This window comes from Rattus rattus, chromosome 12 (genome assembly GCF_011064425.1).
Source record: "Rattus rattus isolate New Zealand chromosome 12, Rrattus_CSIRO_v1, whole genome shotgun sequence".
Taxonomy (NCBI): domain Eukaryota; kingdom Metazoa; phylum Chordata; class Mammalia; order Rodentia; family Muridae; genus Rattus; species Rattus rattus.
Genome location: NC_046165.1, coordinates 21,593,232 through 21,611,023, shown reverse-complemented (window position 1 = coordinate 21,611,023; position 17,792 = coordinate 21,593,232). Strand labels below are relative to the sequence as shown.

Below are 17,792 nucleotides of genomic sequence, written 5' to 3'. Positions count from 1 at the left end.
GTCTGATAGGATGCAGTTATTTCTATTTTCTTTTTCCTATTGATACTCTGTGTATGTGGTCCACTTTAAGAAAGTGTCCTGAGATGCTAGTAAGGTATATGACTTTGTGTTTGGGTGAAATGTTCTATAGATGACTGTTAGGTCCATTTAGTTTATAAGTCTGTTAGCTCCAGCATTTCTGTTTAGTGTTTGTCAAGAAGACGTGTTTGTGAGAGTGGCTATAGAAGTCTCCCACTGTCAGTGTGTGAGGGTCAATATATGATTTAAGCAGTAGTAGTATTTCTCTTAAAAATTAGGTGCATTTTCAGCATAGATGTTAATAGATGCAGTGTCCTTTTGTTAATTTTTTACTTTGATAAGTGTGTAGCGTCCTTTTCTCTCTCTGTTACTTAGTTTCTATTTGAAGTCTATTTTGTCAGATATTACAATTTCTACATCAGTAATTGTTGATGCCTATTATTTTGTTGTTATTGTTGGTAATGGTGGTGTGTGCGAGTGTGTGTGGACCTTCCTTCCTTTAGTTTTGCTGGTGTGAGATTATTCCTGTACTTGCATGGGTGTGGTTAACCTTCTTAGGTTGCAGTTTTCCTTCTAGCACCTTCTATAGGGCTGGATATATAGCCAAAAAAAATTTTTTTTTAAATTTTGGCTTTATCATGGAATGTCTAATTTTCTCCATCTATGGTGATTGAAATTTTTGCTGGGTATAGTAATATGGGCTGGCACCTGTGGTCGGTAGCACTTTGTCTAGGCACTTCTGACTTTCTTAGATTCTCCACTGAGAAGTCTGTTTCTTGAGATGTAATTTTTGTCATTTTTTTTAAAATACAGCACCATGGCTTTAGTTATGATCTTACAACAACAACAAAAGTGATTTTTCATGAACTTTGAAGCTTTTGGCTTGGATATTTTTACAAAATGTATTAAAGAATCCTACAAAATAGTTATTAGTTACCTGTGTCCAGAATTGATATCACATATAAACACATAATTTTTATTAAAAATTCATTTTGGGGACAGAATTGTATAGTTAATCCATCTGTAACCTTATGTTTTTCCACTGTCTACATTGTTCCCTGAAATAACAACTCAGAGACTTCTTGTATATGAATAAATGCTTAGTCCAATAGCTTTGGCTCTGTTCCTGACTAGCTTATAATTAATTATCTGCTTGTTTTATTGTAAGTCATGCCACATGGCTGGTTACCTGGTCGTCAGTTTCATACAGCCATCTGGGGCACGAATCCCTTTGCGCCTGACTTTATTCCCATGATTCCCTCTCTCTGCACTGCAACTTCTACCTCCCTATTTCCTGCCTAAGGTAAAAGGCCAACATTTTATTGACTGGTGATGCTTCCATACAGTATAGGAGATTCTCTGTACAGAATCTCATCTATACCAAGATGGCTTCAAAACTGCTCTGTAGCCTAGGATGATCTCCTGCCTCCACTTCCAGAGTATTGCATTGCTGTATTAAGTTGCGCATCACCCTGTCTTCTTTATGGGGTGCTGTGGATGGAACCAAGGGACTTGTGCAGAGTGGGCAGGCCCCACTTACTCTCTTCTGGGGCTGTCCTTTCCCTCCCTACGTGTGATGGTTTGCATATGCTTGGCCCAGGGAGTGGCTTGGTTAGAAGGTGTGGCCTTGTTGGAGTAGGTGTGTCACTGTGGGGGTGGGCTTGGAGACCCTCCTCCTAGCTGCCTGAGGATGCTCAGTCTGTTCCTGGCTTCCTTCGGGTGAAGATGTAGAGCTCAGCTCCTCCTGCACCATGCCTGCCTGGATGCTGCCATGTTCCCGCCTTGATGATAATGGACTGAACCTCTGAACCTGTAAGCCAGGCCCAATTAAATGTTGTCCTTATAAGAGTTGCATTGGTCATGGTGTCTGTTCACAGCAATACGACCCTAACTAAGACCCTACTGCTCCCACTCATGTTCTCATTTGTCTGTGAGAGCTCAGGTGAATCTTTGTGCTCAGGAGCCATCCGCCTTGCCTTGCTTTTAAGACAAGGTTTCTCACTGGTTAGTCACCAAGTGGTGGGGATTCATGTCCCAGCAGCTGAGACTACAAGGCAGAACTACCACACACGGTTGGAAAGTGTGTTCCGGGGATCCAGACTTCCATCCTACTGTGCATGGCGAGCACCATACTGATTGAGCTTCTTCTTGGCTCCCAATGTTGTTTTGAACTCCTCTCAATTGCTTAGCATAAACCAAGGCTATTAGATTTGTTAATAATTTATATCTTGGCAATATATACTTCTGTATTTCCAACAGTGAAATTTTTTAATCTTTCCTCAGTATCATGAATACACAAATCTAAAATTTAATAGTTTCACAACCCAAATGGAAAAAAAAATCTAACCAGCCAAAATACCAGCAAAATAAATAGTAACAAATAAATGGAAAGCTGTGCCCACATCTGTTGGAGTCTGTAGCAGGTAAAAACACGTGCACTCATGCTGAGACATTATGCAAAGGACAGGGTTCTGGCTGAGACGCACACACTCATTTCCTCAGTGCTTGCTGTCTTCGGCATGTGTCTGTGGGAAGAGGTCGCTTTCGATATTTATTTTCATGACTTTCTACCTAGTGTTTAAGATCCCACTAGTGTGCTTTACTGGTATTTTTATTTCCCTAAACAGGGAAGTTATGAGTGTGTTGTAAGTGGGTTTTAGGCTTCATAAGTTGTTTACATTGTCTTTGAAAACACCACGTCACACAAGCATCAGACGCTCTCACTGTGTAGAGCACAGTGGTTTACTGACGTACATTCCAATATGCTGACAGCTGCAAGGTAGTGAGGCACACCCAGTATTGCACTGCATTAGAGCTTCAGGCTCAAACGTAACCTACAGGTTTAAATGAGACTGCTGTGTCATTTAGTAATTCTCATACAGGACAAACACTGATAGCTTTATATACAGTCTGATACTTATTACAGTTATAGGCCTTACTAACACAATTTTTTTTTAAATAACAGTCTAGGAAAGAAACCAGAATATTCCTCTTTTTATACCCACCCGTGATGCAATTGTACAGGATTACAAAAAGGCAGTATACAATAAACAGTGATTATTTTTCTTTTTTTGCTTGAAAGCCAGCATCATTCTTAGTCCATGAGTATGGAGATCCTTTTATATCAATTATCTATAAATGTCCAATGCTTCACAGGCCAGTGACGGTAATGGCCACATGCAAACACCTCACAAGTTTGATGTCTTGGTTCAAAGAAGATAAACCAAAACAATGGGGAAACGTTCGTAGCAAGAATTATGTACACAGTATTTGGCATCACTCCTGCACTGGAAATGGTTCATTTTCAGAATGTAAAATGGTCCCGTTCTTATCCTGAGCAGAGTTTAAGTTTCACTGCATCCTCCCAGGGGATGAAGGCAACTATCCTCTTTGTAGACAAAGGATCTGAAAGTTCTAGAACGTGTGAGCATTTCTGCACACTCCACAACCAAGAGCAAACTCTTCCCCCGTGGGTGGATGAACAACATGGAGTGGACATTCAGTTCCTTCTAGCTGTTTGCCTTTGGGACCTGAAGGAGGTAAAGGAACGTAATTTTAAAATATACACATGTCATGTGAATACAAATCAAGTTATTCAAAGAAGTAACATGTCTATGGATTAACAAACTAAAAATAATTTTTTTCTTAGCACAAACATGTCTACCATGCGAGCTTCAGCATTATGGACATGTGTGTGTGTGTGTGTGTGTGTGTGTGTAGGAAGTGACATGGCCCCTGACACATAACACTCTGTCCAAAGGTTCACTGACCTACAGAGTTTTAAGGAGCAATGATCAAAATCAGTCACACAAATCTCCAACCTTAATCTAGCAGAAAATTATTCTGCATTGAAAAAAACAGGTTTTTTTTGTGGGGGAATTTATTTTACAAGTAAAATCAAACTTAAATATAAATAAATCATGTTCACCTTCATCTAACTTCCCTGAAGAAAACCTAATTGCACATCAGCAAAGTGGGAAGACTGGTAATGCCCTTTGTTAAGTATCTGAAGCAAAGTGAGGATGAGTTTAAAACATGAATAAAGGACTATAGTAATCTGGAAAGACACAGGTTTGAAATCAAGTCAGCTTATACTAGTGTAAAATCAAAATCTGACCTCTTCTATTTAAAAGTGTAAATAGGTGTGTGATAATGTTAACCAGCACTATGTTACTGAGCACTGGCGGACTGGCCCTTTGACACTCCCTAACTCACTCCTGGGAGCCACAGTTGTTTATGGACACAGTCCTCTTTGTCCTCTGATCGGTCACCTGCAGTCGGTGGAAGCCTTGGCCTGATCTCTCATCTCGGCTTACACACCACACCTGTGTTCCTTAGAACACTAATTTCTTTGCAAACTTCATTCTTAGCATTTTTAAGAAAATACAGTTTCCTTTATTAGTAAAACTTGGACCTTCCCTGATGACACTGTTTGCCTTTACATTTTCAACTGGAAAGTGGCTGTCCCCCAGGCCCCTCCCATGCCATAAGGCCTGGAAGCATGATGGACTTTCTCCTGGTCCTGCTGCTTTCCAGACCTTGACCTTCTACTCCTGCTGAATACTCTCCTTTCCCTCAGAGCTAAGATCATCTCTGATAGTCTCTGATCCTCCTCCTCCCCGTCCCTCTCCTCCTCACTGTCACCACTCTCTTCTTTCCTGACAGTTGCCCTAACACCCTGTTCTCTTACAGCATTCTCCATTCCCTTCTTTCACAGTCTGCTACCAATTAAAGAGGAGTTCTAATAGAGATCAGTCTAACATTTTTTATTTGACACAAACAAATGTCAACATACTGCATATGACTTAAGTTGAAATGTTACAGGATTCTTTATGAGTCATCTGCTTATCCTCCCATCTCTAAAATGTTGCCCCAGTTCTCAATAGCGAGTCAATTAAACTTTGCGTGTTTCTCGTCTATTCGTAGTATTTACTGACACACATGTAAATGAGTGTATATCCCTGCTTTGCCCTTTCTTCAAAAGGTAGCACAGTGCAGACACTGCTCTGAACCTTGCGTTTATCACCTGTGCTATGTCTTAGGCTTTGCACACGTCAGTACAAAGAGACACCACTGTGTCCTCCTCCTAGTGTTTTAAACTACCAATTGATAGCATTTAATACTATCAGCCCACTCCCTTGTTAGACGCTAGGACCATCTACGTTTTACTAGGATATAACTGTTGTAGTGAGCTTTCTGTCCTTTTGTAGTCTCTTTGTGAGCGGGTATATCCCATGGTGAGGACTGCAGGTTGATGACTGAGGGGTGGAGCTAGTGCCCTGCTTGAGGGGACCTACCATCTGTACTCTAACAAGCCATAGGTAGGTGCGTGCGCTTCAGAGCTTGAACAAAACTATACTTGTGTACGTGTGTACTTACACTAACCACACTCAGCTCATATACAACTCTTCTTCCAGTCTCACCTATTCCCTCACAATTTTTTTTCAGACCCTGGGGCTTTGTGTTCATTTTTTTCTTTGCCTGATCTCCATGGACAGTGGTTTCTCCTATGGACATTTTAATGTCCTTAGCTTTCTGGTTCTGACTCTGCTGCCACTTCCTAGGTATTGTACATCAAATCTTCTTCTATGTTATGGAAATCTTCCTAAGGAGAACAAACAAAGACCCCCAAAAGCCCCAAAACATCACAAGCTGGACATGATGGAGAGGCCTGGAGTCTCAACCAGTCATAGTCTGGGGCAGAAGGACTGAAGGTTTGGGGCCTCTGCCAGGGCTACAGGGTGAGTTTAGGCTAGCCTGGGCAACTTACTAAGACCCTGTCATCAAATAAAAACTACAGACTCTATTCAGTGGTCTGGCATTTGCTAGTACATGCAAGACATCACAGATACGTCATCTCCCTCCCGCCCTCGAGAAGTAACACAATCCTTTCCCCCTGCCAAGAATTTAAGGATTTAAGACATTAAACTTCACATGGCTTGCTTTTCCTTTGCTTCCTTGGGAGATGTCTCAGTAGAGCTCCTAATACATGACCTCAACGTCTTATCTTATTCAGGAACCATAAACTGACACTAGAAACAGAGTTTAAAACTCATTACTATATAGATTATTGTAGGCTTAAAATATTGAAAACATACCTGCAGGACAGTGTGGGAGCTCTTCCTTAGGAATGCTGGTCATTCTTTGAAAATCATCATGACAAGCATTGCAGAAATGTGTTGTTCCAAAACAGAAGAAGACAGCCACTGAACAGCAGTAGCGACATTTGTATTCTAGAAAGTCTGTTCCATGTTTGGGACACATCTATAATAAAAGACAAGGGAAACACAAGATTATAATGAACTATTTCAACAATACTTACGATAGCTGAAGACATGTACAGTCAATTTAAAAAGTGTATAGCTTATTAATCAATATTTTGAGAGCACATGTATCTTTGAAAGCTGACTGAAAATACAAGTGGTTTAAGTTAAAAAATTAGTGAGTAAATTTGTGGTCCAAAATATCTTAATCAAAGCCTCAAGTTCAAGTTTAGTCTCCCACACAATCTATCTGATTAATACACAGACTAAATTTCCTCATGAATGTTTTTAAAGATTTTTTTTTAAGATTTATTTATTTTATATGAGTACAGTATCATTGTCTTCAGATACACCAGAAGAGGGCATCGGATCCCATTATGGTTGGGAGCCACCATGTAGTTGCTCGGAATTGAACTCAGGACCTCTGGAAGAGCAGTCAGTGTTCTTAACCACTGAGCCATCTCTCCAGCCCCACCCCCCTTTAAAGATTTTTATTTCTTCATGAATGTTTTATTGGGCTAGAAAGGTGCCCAATAATATTTTACTATCTACCAATTCCATATGTATACTGTGAGAGTTTTATTAAGGATAGGAAAGCCTAAAAGTTTGAGTGCAGGTTTGTAAGTGAAATAAGTAAATGCTTTCATTGCTTAAATATAGTGATCACTTCATGAATGTCAACTACAGAGTGAAAATATTAAAAAGAAATAACACTCATGAACGACTGAAAACTCATGCACAATCCTGATATGTATCACATAGACTACGTGTGTGTTGAGGCAAAGATCATGGGGAATCGGTCTTATTTCAAAGACAAAATTTTGACTGAGAAAGGTTTAATTTTCTTACTTTTAACTGTGTAGGTGTTTGTATACTTGTGAATGTCAAGGTGACTTTGGAGGCTGTCATCCCCCAGAGCTGGAGTCATGGAAGGCTATGGGTTCCTGCTGAGGGTGCTGTGAACCCTGCTTGGTTCCTTGAAAGACAGCCGTGCCCCTAACTGGTGAGCCACCACTCCAGTGACTTCCTGGTTGTCTAACATCTGCCTACCTGAGCCCTAGACACATCAGAACAGGCACCACAGATGAGCTCTCTGGGGTCGTAGTCATCTCCTTGTCCAGCCTCAGCATCACAGCGAGCTTCACCACCAAAATATGCCTATGGAGAAACCATGTGTTCATGAAACAAGAGCAGAGGACACAGTGTGGCTGCAGGACCTGCATGACACTCCCTCGCAGTGCCAAGTAACTGGTGTGTACACTGACAACTGCAGGGAGAATCAGGGTACAAATGAAGCCAGTTATTCATTTATTATCTATTTTGTTTTTTTACAAGACACGGTTTCTTTGTGTAGCTATCTGCCTCCTGAGTGCTGGGATTAAAGGTGTATACCACCATGTCTGGCTTAAAAATAATCTCAATTCTAGAATGTGGGCATTCTCCTTTCAGAAGGAGTCTAAAAAAATTGTGCTATTAAAGGAAAATGATGAGAAAATATACAATATTCAAACAAATATGAGGAATAAGGCATCAAGTAGTAAATACAATTGGTGCTTTTTTTTTTTTTACAAAAGGTGGGAGTTTTTCTCATTCTGAAATCTTACACAACATATTCCCTTCTATTGCTTAAAGCATGCATATCAATTCCTAATTCACAATTATATACAATTAAGTGTGCCTGGCATAAATTAGAACAGACTTTAAATTGTCAGTTTTACAAGAAAGCAAAAAACAAAAGTCAATTTAAACATCTTCTGATCATATAATTTTGGAAATGAACAAAAAAATTAAGAAATTCTATTTGGAATACTGTTCACACTTGTAAATCCAACTATGTTTAAAAAGTAAATGTCTAATGTGAGCACTGGAATGAATGAAACTATCTTGATGGGCAATTTATTTTTACTTGTTTGGGCACAAAATAAATGAGGCTAAGAAATTGGGACAATTTGCATGTTCTGTATGTCTACAGTCAAAAAGCTAGGTCCAATCTGAGAGGAAACAAGGTGAGTCAATATCATTGTATTGTCTGTACAAGAGAAACAGGACAAAAGACAGGCTTCATCGACACAGAGTCTATAATGCTCATCTGTCAGCTAAATGTGGCTTTACCAGGATGCCAGCTTTCTGGATCTTCTACATGGCTTCTTAGGCATGTGACTATTACCCCTGTGGTAGCACAATATGCATTTGTAATTAATGTTTGCACAGTAATTACACATAAATGGAATTTTATTATTTCTAACAATATAGCTTTGACAAATGTGTGCCCTTGGTCTTTCCTTGTATGTGTATGTGTATGTTCATGTGCCTGTCTACCATCTATTTACGTTCCATTCATTAATTTTCTTATTGTATTTCAGGACTGCATATCGCCCTTCACTCATTTATTCACTTTCTAATGAATCTAGTATTCACAGTACTGACCAAACATCAGGGGCTGGAGACAGATAAATGGAAACAACACATGCATCATTTGTCTTTACATAGCTTAAGACGTAGGGCAGGGAGGAGTAAAGCAGTAGAAACAACGGAGGTTGTGTGTTGTGATGGGTGTAGATGCCAAACAGTGGGATTGTAGGCAGAGGTGGTGGTGCTGGGAAGGGTGAGCAGTTACAGAGGAGGAACCGGAGCTGAATCCTCACGTAGAGTCAGGTGCAGGGTGTGCATAGTTACATGGGAAATGGAAGCAGTGAAGGCTGATGTTTATCACAGCAGATGTCAACACTGAAGTCTGTGAGAACTTCAAATGTCTATAAATAAACCTCAACGGTTTATTTGGTCTATAAATATTTGGTCTATATCTAGACGGTCATAATGGTATAGGTGGTGGGTAAAGTCATGAATGTGGGAGCAAACACCCAAAACCAGGAGGAACAGTGGCTTACGCAGGAGTGCTGGTAAAACACGAGTGACCAACAGGCCGGAATCAGACCAGCCCATGGAAGAACCAGTTGTACCAGGCAGTTGATCAGTCATGATGTGAAGTGTCCTTTGTATGGAAATTCTGTACGCTTTAGAAAAAGTTTTTTTAGGGAAAAAGTGTTCCCCCCAAAAAAAAAAAAAAAAAAAAAAAGTGTTCCCCTCTTCCCAATTAAGTAGATTATTTCAATTTGAAACATTTTTCAAAGCTTTCTCATTTTTAATTTCTAGCTTAAGGTTTAAGAATAATTATATGTCACTATACAATCCAACTGAGTTATATGGTAATCTCAGAACTGTAATGCCTGAGTATCCCCCATAGCATACCTTTCTGCATTTGTAGCAAACATAATATGCGTATCTGTTCATGGCATAGCCGGCCGGATCATTGTAAAACCTGACGCCCGGCGTCGTGATCGCTTCACTCTTATGCAGCCCTTCGTACTCCAATCTCATTAAGGCTTTTCTTCTGACATCTTCATAGAGCTCTTTTATTGGATCAAGCAGGTCTTTTAATACTATATGATTTATTTTGTTCTGAAATAAAAAGTATATTTTTAACAGAAGTGCTTATGAAAGAGTCCAACAAACATTGAATGTACACTGAAGTGCCAACCACTGGAGCAGGAGATAAGCAGCTAGAAAACTCAGTGTCTGTAAAGCACTGATGCAAAGTCCTCAAAACTTCTATTTTGCCAAGATCAAGGAAAATGGGAGAATCAGGACTCTGCACAAAACATTTGCATTTCTTGACTTCGTAGTTTCTGATTGAAATACATCTTCCTCAGTCTTAGCTGTTCTTGGAACAAAGGCTATTTTGTTGCTCCAGATATGACCTATGACCTCATCTGTGGGTTGTGAATGTGTTTTGGCTCCTTGGAGATGGTTTGTCAGCTAAGAGATGATCATATTCTCTATACCATCTTCTCCGCTTTCCCAGGCTTGTAAACATGACTGTTCTGTGGCACCATGAAAAGGGACAATAAAATACTCTAATATTTTTTTTTATTATTAGTCTAAGTAAGCAAAGACTGGGCTAGGATTTTTCATATTAAGTCCATTGCAATTGCCTGTAAACAAAAAGGTTAAAAGAAAAAAAAAAACAGAAAGAACTTTACAAAGCAAGACAGAGAGAAGTAATGGGGCAGACAATGATATATCCTTTAAGGAAGGGGTTTTATTAACACTGCAGGTTGCCTAGGCCGTTCCCGACTTCCATCACTACTTTTATAGATATGTGTTCTAATGTCAGAGAAATGTTCTAGTTTATTAGTGTTAAAAGCATGTGTTCTAAAGGCATTGAATGACAATATTTCACCAGGGGTCCTTTTCCTGTTAGTGCCTCATGGTTGTGTGACATAACTCTTAGTGGATCTGGATAGTGACGCACTTGTCACTAATACACAGTGCTTCTTAAATTAACATTTCTCATGCCGTGGATGATCTATTTACTTCAATTTAGCCAGCTTTTACCTGACAGTCAGGGGACACACAAAGGTCTCAGTCAATGTTTCTCAGTCTTCCTCATACTGTGACCCTTTAACGTGATTTCCCAACAATAAAATTATTTTTATTGCTATTTCATAACTACAATTTTGCTACTGTTATGAATATCTGTGTAATGAGATATTCTGTTATGTAAATATCTGTGTTTTTTGATAGTCTTAGGTGACACTGTGAAAGGGTTGTTTGACCCCCCCAAAGAGGTCACAACCCACAGGTTAAGAACCACTGATCTAGGTAAGGGAACAGTTTACTACTGGGTATATTTCTACTCTGGAGAGACCTTACACTATGTGGATGATGAGGACAAAAAGTAATGGAGACTTGGGGAAGGACGCTAGGAGAGGCTGGAAACTGTTGGAGATGAAAGCAAAGACGAAAAGACACAAAAGTAGGTAAGTTCAGGTTCTTTCCACACCTTGCAAATGGGACACGATATGAATCCAAACGTTATCCTTGGACCAAGCCACCTGTTTTCCAACACTCGCCGACAGCATTGTAAGTGGAATACATGACTGCAGTCCAACTTAAGGAGAGAAAAAAGGACGAGAGTGAGCAAACACGGTCATGACCACACTGCAGTATGGGGAGACTCTCCAATGTAGGAGAGCTACAAGACGTAGGGAAGAGAAAAACCAAACTCTTTAGTACCAAGGCATGTCAGGGCTTTTAAAACTTACTCATGAGACATTCATTAGTGACTAGGTTTTCAACTTCTAACTTTTTCTTGTCATGTATTGGTGCCACTTATGTAACAAGAGGCTAGGTCAGGAAAATGTGAATTACTCAATTTGCTAACATAGAGAAAAGAAATGATAAATGTCAAAAGTCATAAACTTCTATCATGTACTGACGTATATATTGTTACATACAGAGTAGGTATATATGCTACAACATACTCTGTATTTCAGAAATTAAGGAGAGGTTAGCTACTTGATAATCTGATCATTTCTCCCTTCAAAGCATTTTATAATTAGGCTCATAAAAATCACCAGTGGTTGGCCCTGCAGAATGAGAAGCAGAACACGAAGCAACAGAATTTCTACTCAGCATATACTGATGGATACATAGTAACAGGACATTTTCCCTTGGCCATCTAAAGAAAGTTCCAGTCATCTTTTTACTTGAGAAATGTGTTTATATCTCCTCCTGTTAAAATCTAGGCACATTTAAAAGCTGAGGCAACCTGAATGGCAGGTGCTGCAGAGAGCGCCTCAGTGAAGCAGATCATGCACATGTCGTCCGCATCTTGTTTCAGTGTGGTAGCGTTCTTATCACAGCCATGCAGACAGGGCAAACAGTGTTCTTCATTTCTGACACCTCCGCACGGATGTCCACAAGGATGTGTCTTACTGCAGGCGATCTTCGCGTACTCCTATGGAAGATGAGTCACAGTAGTCTTAGAATGGTTAAAAAGGCATGTGACCTCGGTTAGACCAACTATATTAATTCCTCTAAACAACTTCATAGGAAATGCCTATTAGAACAAAGCAATAATTATTCCTATGCTTTGAATATAAACTAGGATTAACAGTGTTTTTCTTTTAATGCAATTAAAAGATTTCATTCAATATAAAAGAGCAGCACTGATAAAAAGTGAACCATGACTTTAGCTGGCTAGGCATGAAGCATAAAATTCTGATAGAAAACTCTCCTAATCACTAGCCCACTTTCCCAAACCAGGGGCCAAACCCCAAACAAACAAATCCACAAACCAATTCTTGAGATGGCCTAGTCTCTAACTAGATACCTACCTGGCAGTCTGCATCAGAACAAACACTGCCAACAGCAGATAACTCCGTTCCACTCCTGGACCCACAGAAGCGGCATGCTTCTGAGCTACTTGTGGTGGGTTTGCCTAGGTTCAAACAGAAGAAAAAAATCTTGTAGAAAGTCATGCTTTTTATATAGTAATACAGCTAATTTTGAAATAGCAGACTAGATTTCTTTCAGTTATTAAGGACTGTAAGCTGCCCTAATTATTAAAAAATCACCAAAGGGGTAAAAAAATAGAGATAAATCTAAAACCAAATAAACTTGACTGGTTTATAGCCTTTTAGCAGAAGAAAGAGACTATATATCTAGTCAAGATAGCAGAATGAGCAAATCTGGCAAGTCCTTACCCAAAACGTACAACAAGAGATAAATATTATGATTTAAAAAGTACATAGAATAAAGGGAAGTTTTAAAATATTTTTATGTAACCAAATTACATGACAGTCCAAAATCTGACTAGATTATAAAACCTGAAAAATAGAAAAATCTACCCAAGGAACTCTGCAATTTCAAAGAATTTAAATACATTGAAATATTCGAAGAATCAGAATTCCTTAAAACAAAGATTAAAGATCTTGCTCATTTCTGAATACAGGCACACAAATTCGAGTACCAGTCATGGGTTCCAGAAATGACTGCAGGACGTTCTTTGGAAAAGGAAAGGAGTGTTTATATAAAAGGAAAGGTCAACATTACATGTATTACATGACAGCTTACAGGAGAAAAACAAATTGGGTTTGAGAAAAGGCATTGTTGTAGCATGAGTCACCTTTATAAAGAGTTAATTTATTCAAATTTATGCTCAAGGCCAAGGAGAAAAAATTGTGTCAGTAGGACAATGGCAGACAGCAGCTTTGCTAAGAATGACAGGTTTTCATGTTTTATACATTAAGCTTGTGATATGTAAGGCTTTATTTTATAAAAAATAATAGAATGAAAATATCTGAGGTTCAAGTGTACTAGACATACAAAAGGCATTTTTTAAGGCAATGGCTGCTCACTTTTATTATTTTAGTGAGCCCTGAGAGGTACTAACTGTAGAAGAGACTCTGAGGGATCGTGGCATCACAGGACCTTGTAGTGAGACAGTGCAGACATGGTATGGACAGGCTCACTCACAAAGGTGTGAGTGTAAGAAAATGATTTCACAGAGGCCAGTGGACTTGTCATTCACTGTCATGATTTAAATATCAATGGCCCTCCCTGGCTCATATACTGCTTGGTCACCAGGGAGCGGAATGGTTTACAAGGATCCAATTTAAGGAGATGTGGCCTTGTAGGAGGAAGTGTATCACTGGGGGTTGGCTCTGAGATTTCAGAAGCCCATGCCAGGCCCAGTCTGCCTGCCTTGTTTGCCTGAGGAACCGGATGTAAAGCTCAAAACTACATTTGCTTCTCATCATGATGATGTAAGCAAACTCTGTAAGCACACCCCCAATCAAATGTCTTCTTTTAGAAGAGTTGCCTTGCTCATGTTATCTCTTCACAGCATTACAAAAGGAAGACAGTACACAGCGGGTTAATGGGAAATGGGGTTTCCTAATGTTTAGTCTGATGCTCTTTCTAACATAGATGACTGTCTGTATTTACCAAACATAAGTCAAATGACATTATTAAGCATCTGAATATTACTCAAAATTATTCCTGTTAGATAAGCTAGTGTCATAGTTAGGGTTTTACTGTTGTGAGCAGATACCATGACCAAGGCAACTCTTAGGAGAACAACGCTTAATTGGGGCTGGCTTACAGGTTCTGAGGTTCAGTCCATTATCATCAAGGCAGGAGGGAACATGGCAGCATCCATGCAGACATGGTGCAGGAGAAGCTAAGAATTTATCTTCATCAGAAGTCTGTTAGCAATTTACTAGCTCCCAGGCAGCTAGGACAAGGGTCGGTTGTAAAGCCCACACCCACAAAGACACACCTACTCCAACAGGGACACACCTCCCAACAGTGCCACTCCCTGAGTCCAGCATATACAAACCATCTCAGCTCGTATCTAACTTAGACATTTCAGACATGGTTCACTCTCCCTCTTACGTCATGACTTAACTTTTAATTCTCTTTTACCTGTGTGTTCTCGGAATTCCACCATTGCCTTCATTGTTTTAGAATCTGCTAATGCCATCAACCAAAACAGTTTTGTTCTACCACAGCCTTCATGAAGGTCAACCTTTATAGCTTCTTCTTCTTCTTTGAAGACCTGTTGTTCCGTTACAGAAAAGAGATAAATGTGTTTAGTTTCTGGGTATAAGCATAAACTTAATCATCAGCAACAATGGCTTTCTTTATAAAGCAGTGTAAGAAATTCCAGGCATATCCAGTATTCTCTCCCGTGTGCACGACAGCTCCATATAATTAAGGTGCCGACTAAGGCTCGGAAAATGCAAGCACTTGCTCAGTTGTAGGTAACAATTGGGACCACTGAGAGTCAAGTGGGTCCACAAACCCCAAAGCCCATTTCCCCTAGTTGGCTCCCACATTATTTCAGAGTTCTAGCTATGAAGACAAACCCCCACCTGTCTTTGGTGAGTTTTCGTCCGTCGATGCAGATGCAGGAATCTGTCACAGTCAGTGCACAGATTCCCACAGATGTTGCATAAGATGATAGCCGCAGTCTCCCCGTCATCATGGTTATCACACATAGGCTGGAAGAAGATGTTTTCACACGCTACGTTAGACTCCAAGAAAGTCTCAGACAATTGAACCTAACTAATGTATTTATGATACTGAAGGCCTTTGCTCTAAAATCTGCCAGACTTTCAGAATTTGAATTGAAAACAGAACTACTATAGGTATATACTGAGCTATCAAAATCTCTAAAAATAAGATTAATGTGTGTGCAGGGTCAAGGGGTAAAGGAAGAAAATGACTTTACTTAGTGATTTAGTATTCTCCCTGGTTCATCTCATGAATGATAAATGAGCACAGTTCATTAAAAAAAGGTAACCAGAAATGTTTGAGAGGGCTGCACCACGCCCCTGCAAAGGCCTACAGTGCTCCCCTGCCTCGAGACTACACTGAGGAGGGTATGCCACGCCATTCCTCTTGCTGGTTTGCAGCCTTTTTTGTGCTAAGGATAATCATATTTTAGCACAAATCAGTCAGGCTACATACAAATTTTGCTTGACATAGGCGTGAACCAGAGAAGGAGAAAGATTTTATATAGTCAAATAAAAGCCCCTAGATTTTCTAAAGCATAAAGTAGGTTTCTGAGGCGAATTGGACACACTAGATAAAAGTTTCCCGGAGTTTGATATGCTGTCTTTCCCCACGACCTATTGCTAACTATAAAGAAAAACAAGTTCTCACAGCACAGCCCTGACCTTACCATTTGCTTCTGCTGCCCGTCCTTTCCCATCCACCTGCCCGAGGAGAGGCGATCCACATGGTCCTGATCAAGAACACACAGTGACGCCAGGGCAAGCCAGAGCTGTTGAGGAGGAAGGCTGCTGTATTACTCAATACCGTACGGGAACACACTTAGAAATGCTTGCTATCTGACAGAGACGAATAAATGCTCGCCCCCTTTAGAAAGGCATAGATATTTAGTAGCACTTGGTTTTCCTGATGTTGCATATGTGCCATGCACCAGTGAATGCCAACTCAAGTTCTAGTCTCACAATGAGCTGACTGAAAAAAGCTAGTTTTGCAGTTCCATAAGTCGTTGGTATATGTTAGGTTATTGTGCACACAGTAACAGTTTTTCAGAAGGCTCTGTTGTCTCAAGACCTACTTTGTACATTCTGCCAAAAATAAATGTCTAATAAACTTCACAAAATTCTAGGAAATCTGAGGTGATGAGACAGATGGCACATACACATGGGTGAGACCCATGTACACGAAACACTGTCCCATTTCTGAGGGACATAAAGAGTGAACTTCAGTTTCACACAGGATGACATGTTCATTCATTAATAAACATTGAAAAAGGAGAAAAAGAGAATCTATGCAAGTGAAAAGGGAATGTGGAATGAATGAATTCTTGAGTGGCAGGAAGAGGGTAACAATAAAATATTTAAGTGTCACACCCATTAGCATGCTAGCATAAACTGGATCTCTCTGCTCTAATAAAACAAACCTTCTTTTACAGACTTCAGAGAATTACTCTAACTGATTTCTAGTAGTGTGTACAGTTCCTAATGATGTCACCCTGCCCTCTTCAGCAATAGCTTAAATCACCTTTGGAGTTATATATATGGAGTTATGAGTTTGGGCTCATAAAACCCAGTATGTTAAAAATTAGATGTCTCATTAAGAATGCAACCCTATTTCCTTAAATGTTCAACCCTACCTAAAATTAGCATGTATATTTTTAAAACATTTTTTAGACTTATTTATTCTATTTTATGTGCATGAACATTTTGCCTGTGCATGCACACACACACAGACACACAGACACACACACACACACACACACACACACACACACACACACACACACACACACACACCACTTACATGCCTGTTGAGGTCAGAAGTAGGTGTTAAATCCCCTGGAACTGGAGTTACAGTAGCTGTGAGCCACCAAGTGAATACTGGGAACTGAGCTGAACCCTCAGTGAGAGTAACAAGTGTTCTGAACTGCCAGCCATTTCTTTAGGCCCAAGTATTGTTTTTTAAAAACAAGGCATACAAACCAGTAGTTGAGCTGGTTTTCATTAGAAAGAAGTGTGCATAGGCAGCCTTGTCTTTGAAGAATCATCAGAATCTCATAGCACAGTGCTCAATTCACTAAGGTAAGCTAGGTAAATAGGTCAGTAGAAGGATAATAAACACTGTAATTTAGACTTTTCTAACCAGTATATCCTCAGCTTCCTAGATAATAACAAAAGCTGATACTACACACCCAACGGTGAACAGGAATTACTATCATATTTAATGATTAAACCTGTGCCTACGTTGACTTCTTAATCACACATAACGATACAGACCAAATTCAAAACAACGACAGAAGCTTACTCTGGTTGTGGCAATACACCTCACTGGGGACCTGAACTCTTCCTCCATCTTGGTCAGGGCAATGATGGTCTCTGCAATAGCATTTTTTGTCACTCGGGACCAGGCTTCTGACAGGTGACCCTATTGGGCAGGAAAGAATAGCTTTTTAAGTAACCAGAATTGTGCAAACCCTTCTCTCGGAAAAACACCTCTCAAAAGAGAATCTTATTTATAGCAAGGCCATATGCGTTTAGAGGAGGACACAGACTAAAATCCTTCACAGCATATGAAGTATCTCAGCTGCTGACCTCTACTCTGATGATTGAAGGAAATAAAAATTAAAGGTCTCAATACTGTTTCTCCATAGTG

At 39.8% G+C, this 17,792-nt stretch overlaps 1 protein-coding gene across 3 annotated transcripts in view; it reads right to left on the bottom strand.

Moving 5' to 3' along the window:
• Positions 1–2,730: 2,730 nt before the first annotated feature.
• Positions 2,731–17,792, bottom strand: part of Mycbp2 (MYC binding protein 2) — a 231,748-nt gene continuing 216,686 nt past the window's right edge. For all 3 annotated transcript variants that reach the window (XM_032918389.1, XM_032918388.1, XM_032918386.1), the window contains 11 exons: positions 17,445–17,564; positions 15,814–15,915; positions 15,002–15,130; positions 14,553–14,685; positions 12,461–12,564; positions 11,893–12,081; positions 11,125–11,232; positions 9,531–9,740; positions 7,332–7,439; positions 6,117–6,282; positions 2,731–3,548 (listed from right to left, as the gene is read on the bottom strand). In XM_032918389.1, the coding sequence (XP_032774280.1) occupies positions 3,433–3,548; positions 6,117–6,282; positions 7,332–7,439; positions 9,531–9,740; positions 11,125–11,232; positions 11,893–12,081; positions 12,461–12,564; positions 14,553–14,685; positions 15,002–15,130; positions 15,814–15,915; positions 17,445–17,564 (1,485 nt within the window). In that variant the 3' untranslated portion in view covers positions 2,731–3,432. The remainder of the gene's footprint in view (positions 3,549–6,116; positions 6,283–7,331; positions 7,440–9,530; positions 9,741–11,124; positions 11,233–11,892; positions 12,082–12,460; positions 12,565–14,552; positions 14,686–15,001; positions 15,131–15,813; positions 15,916–17,444; positions 17,565–17,792) is intronic.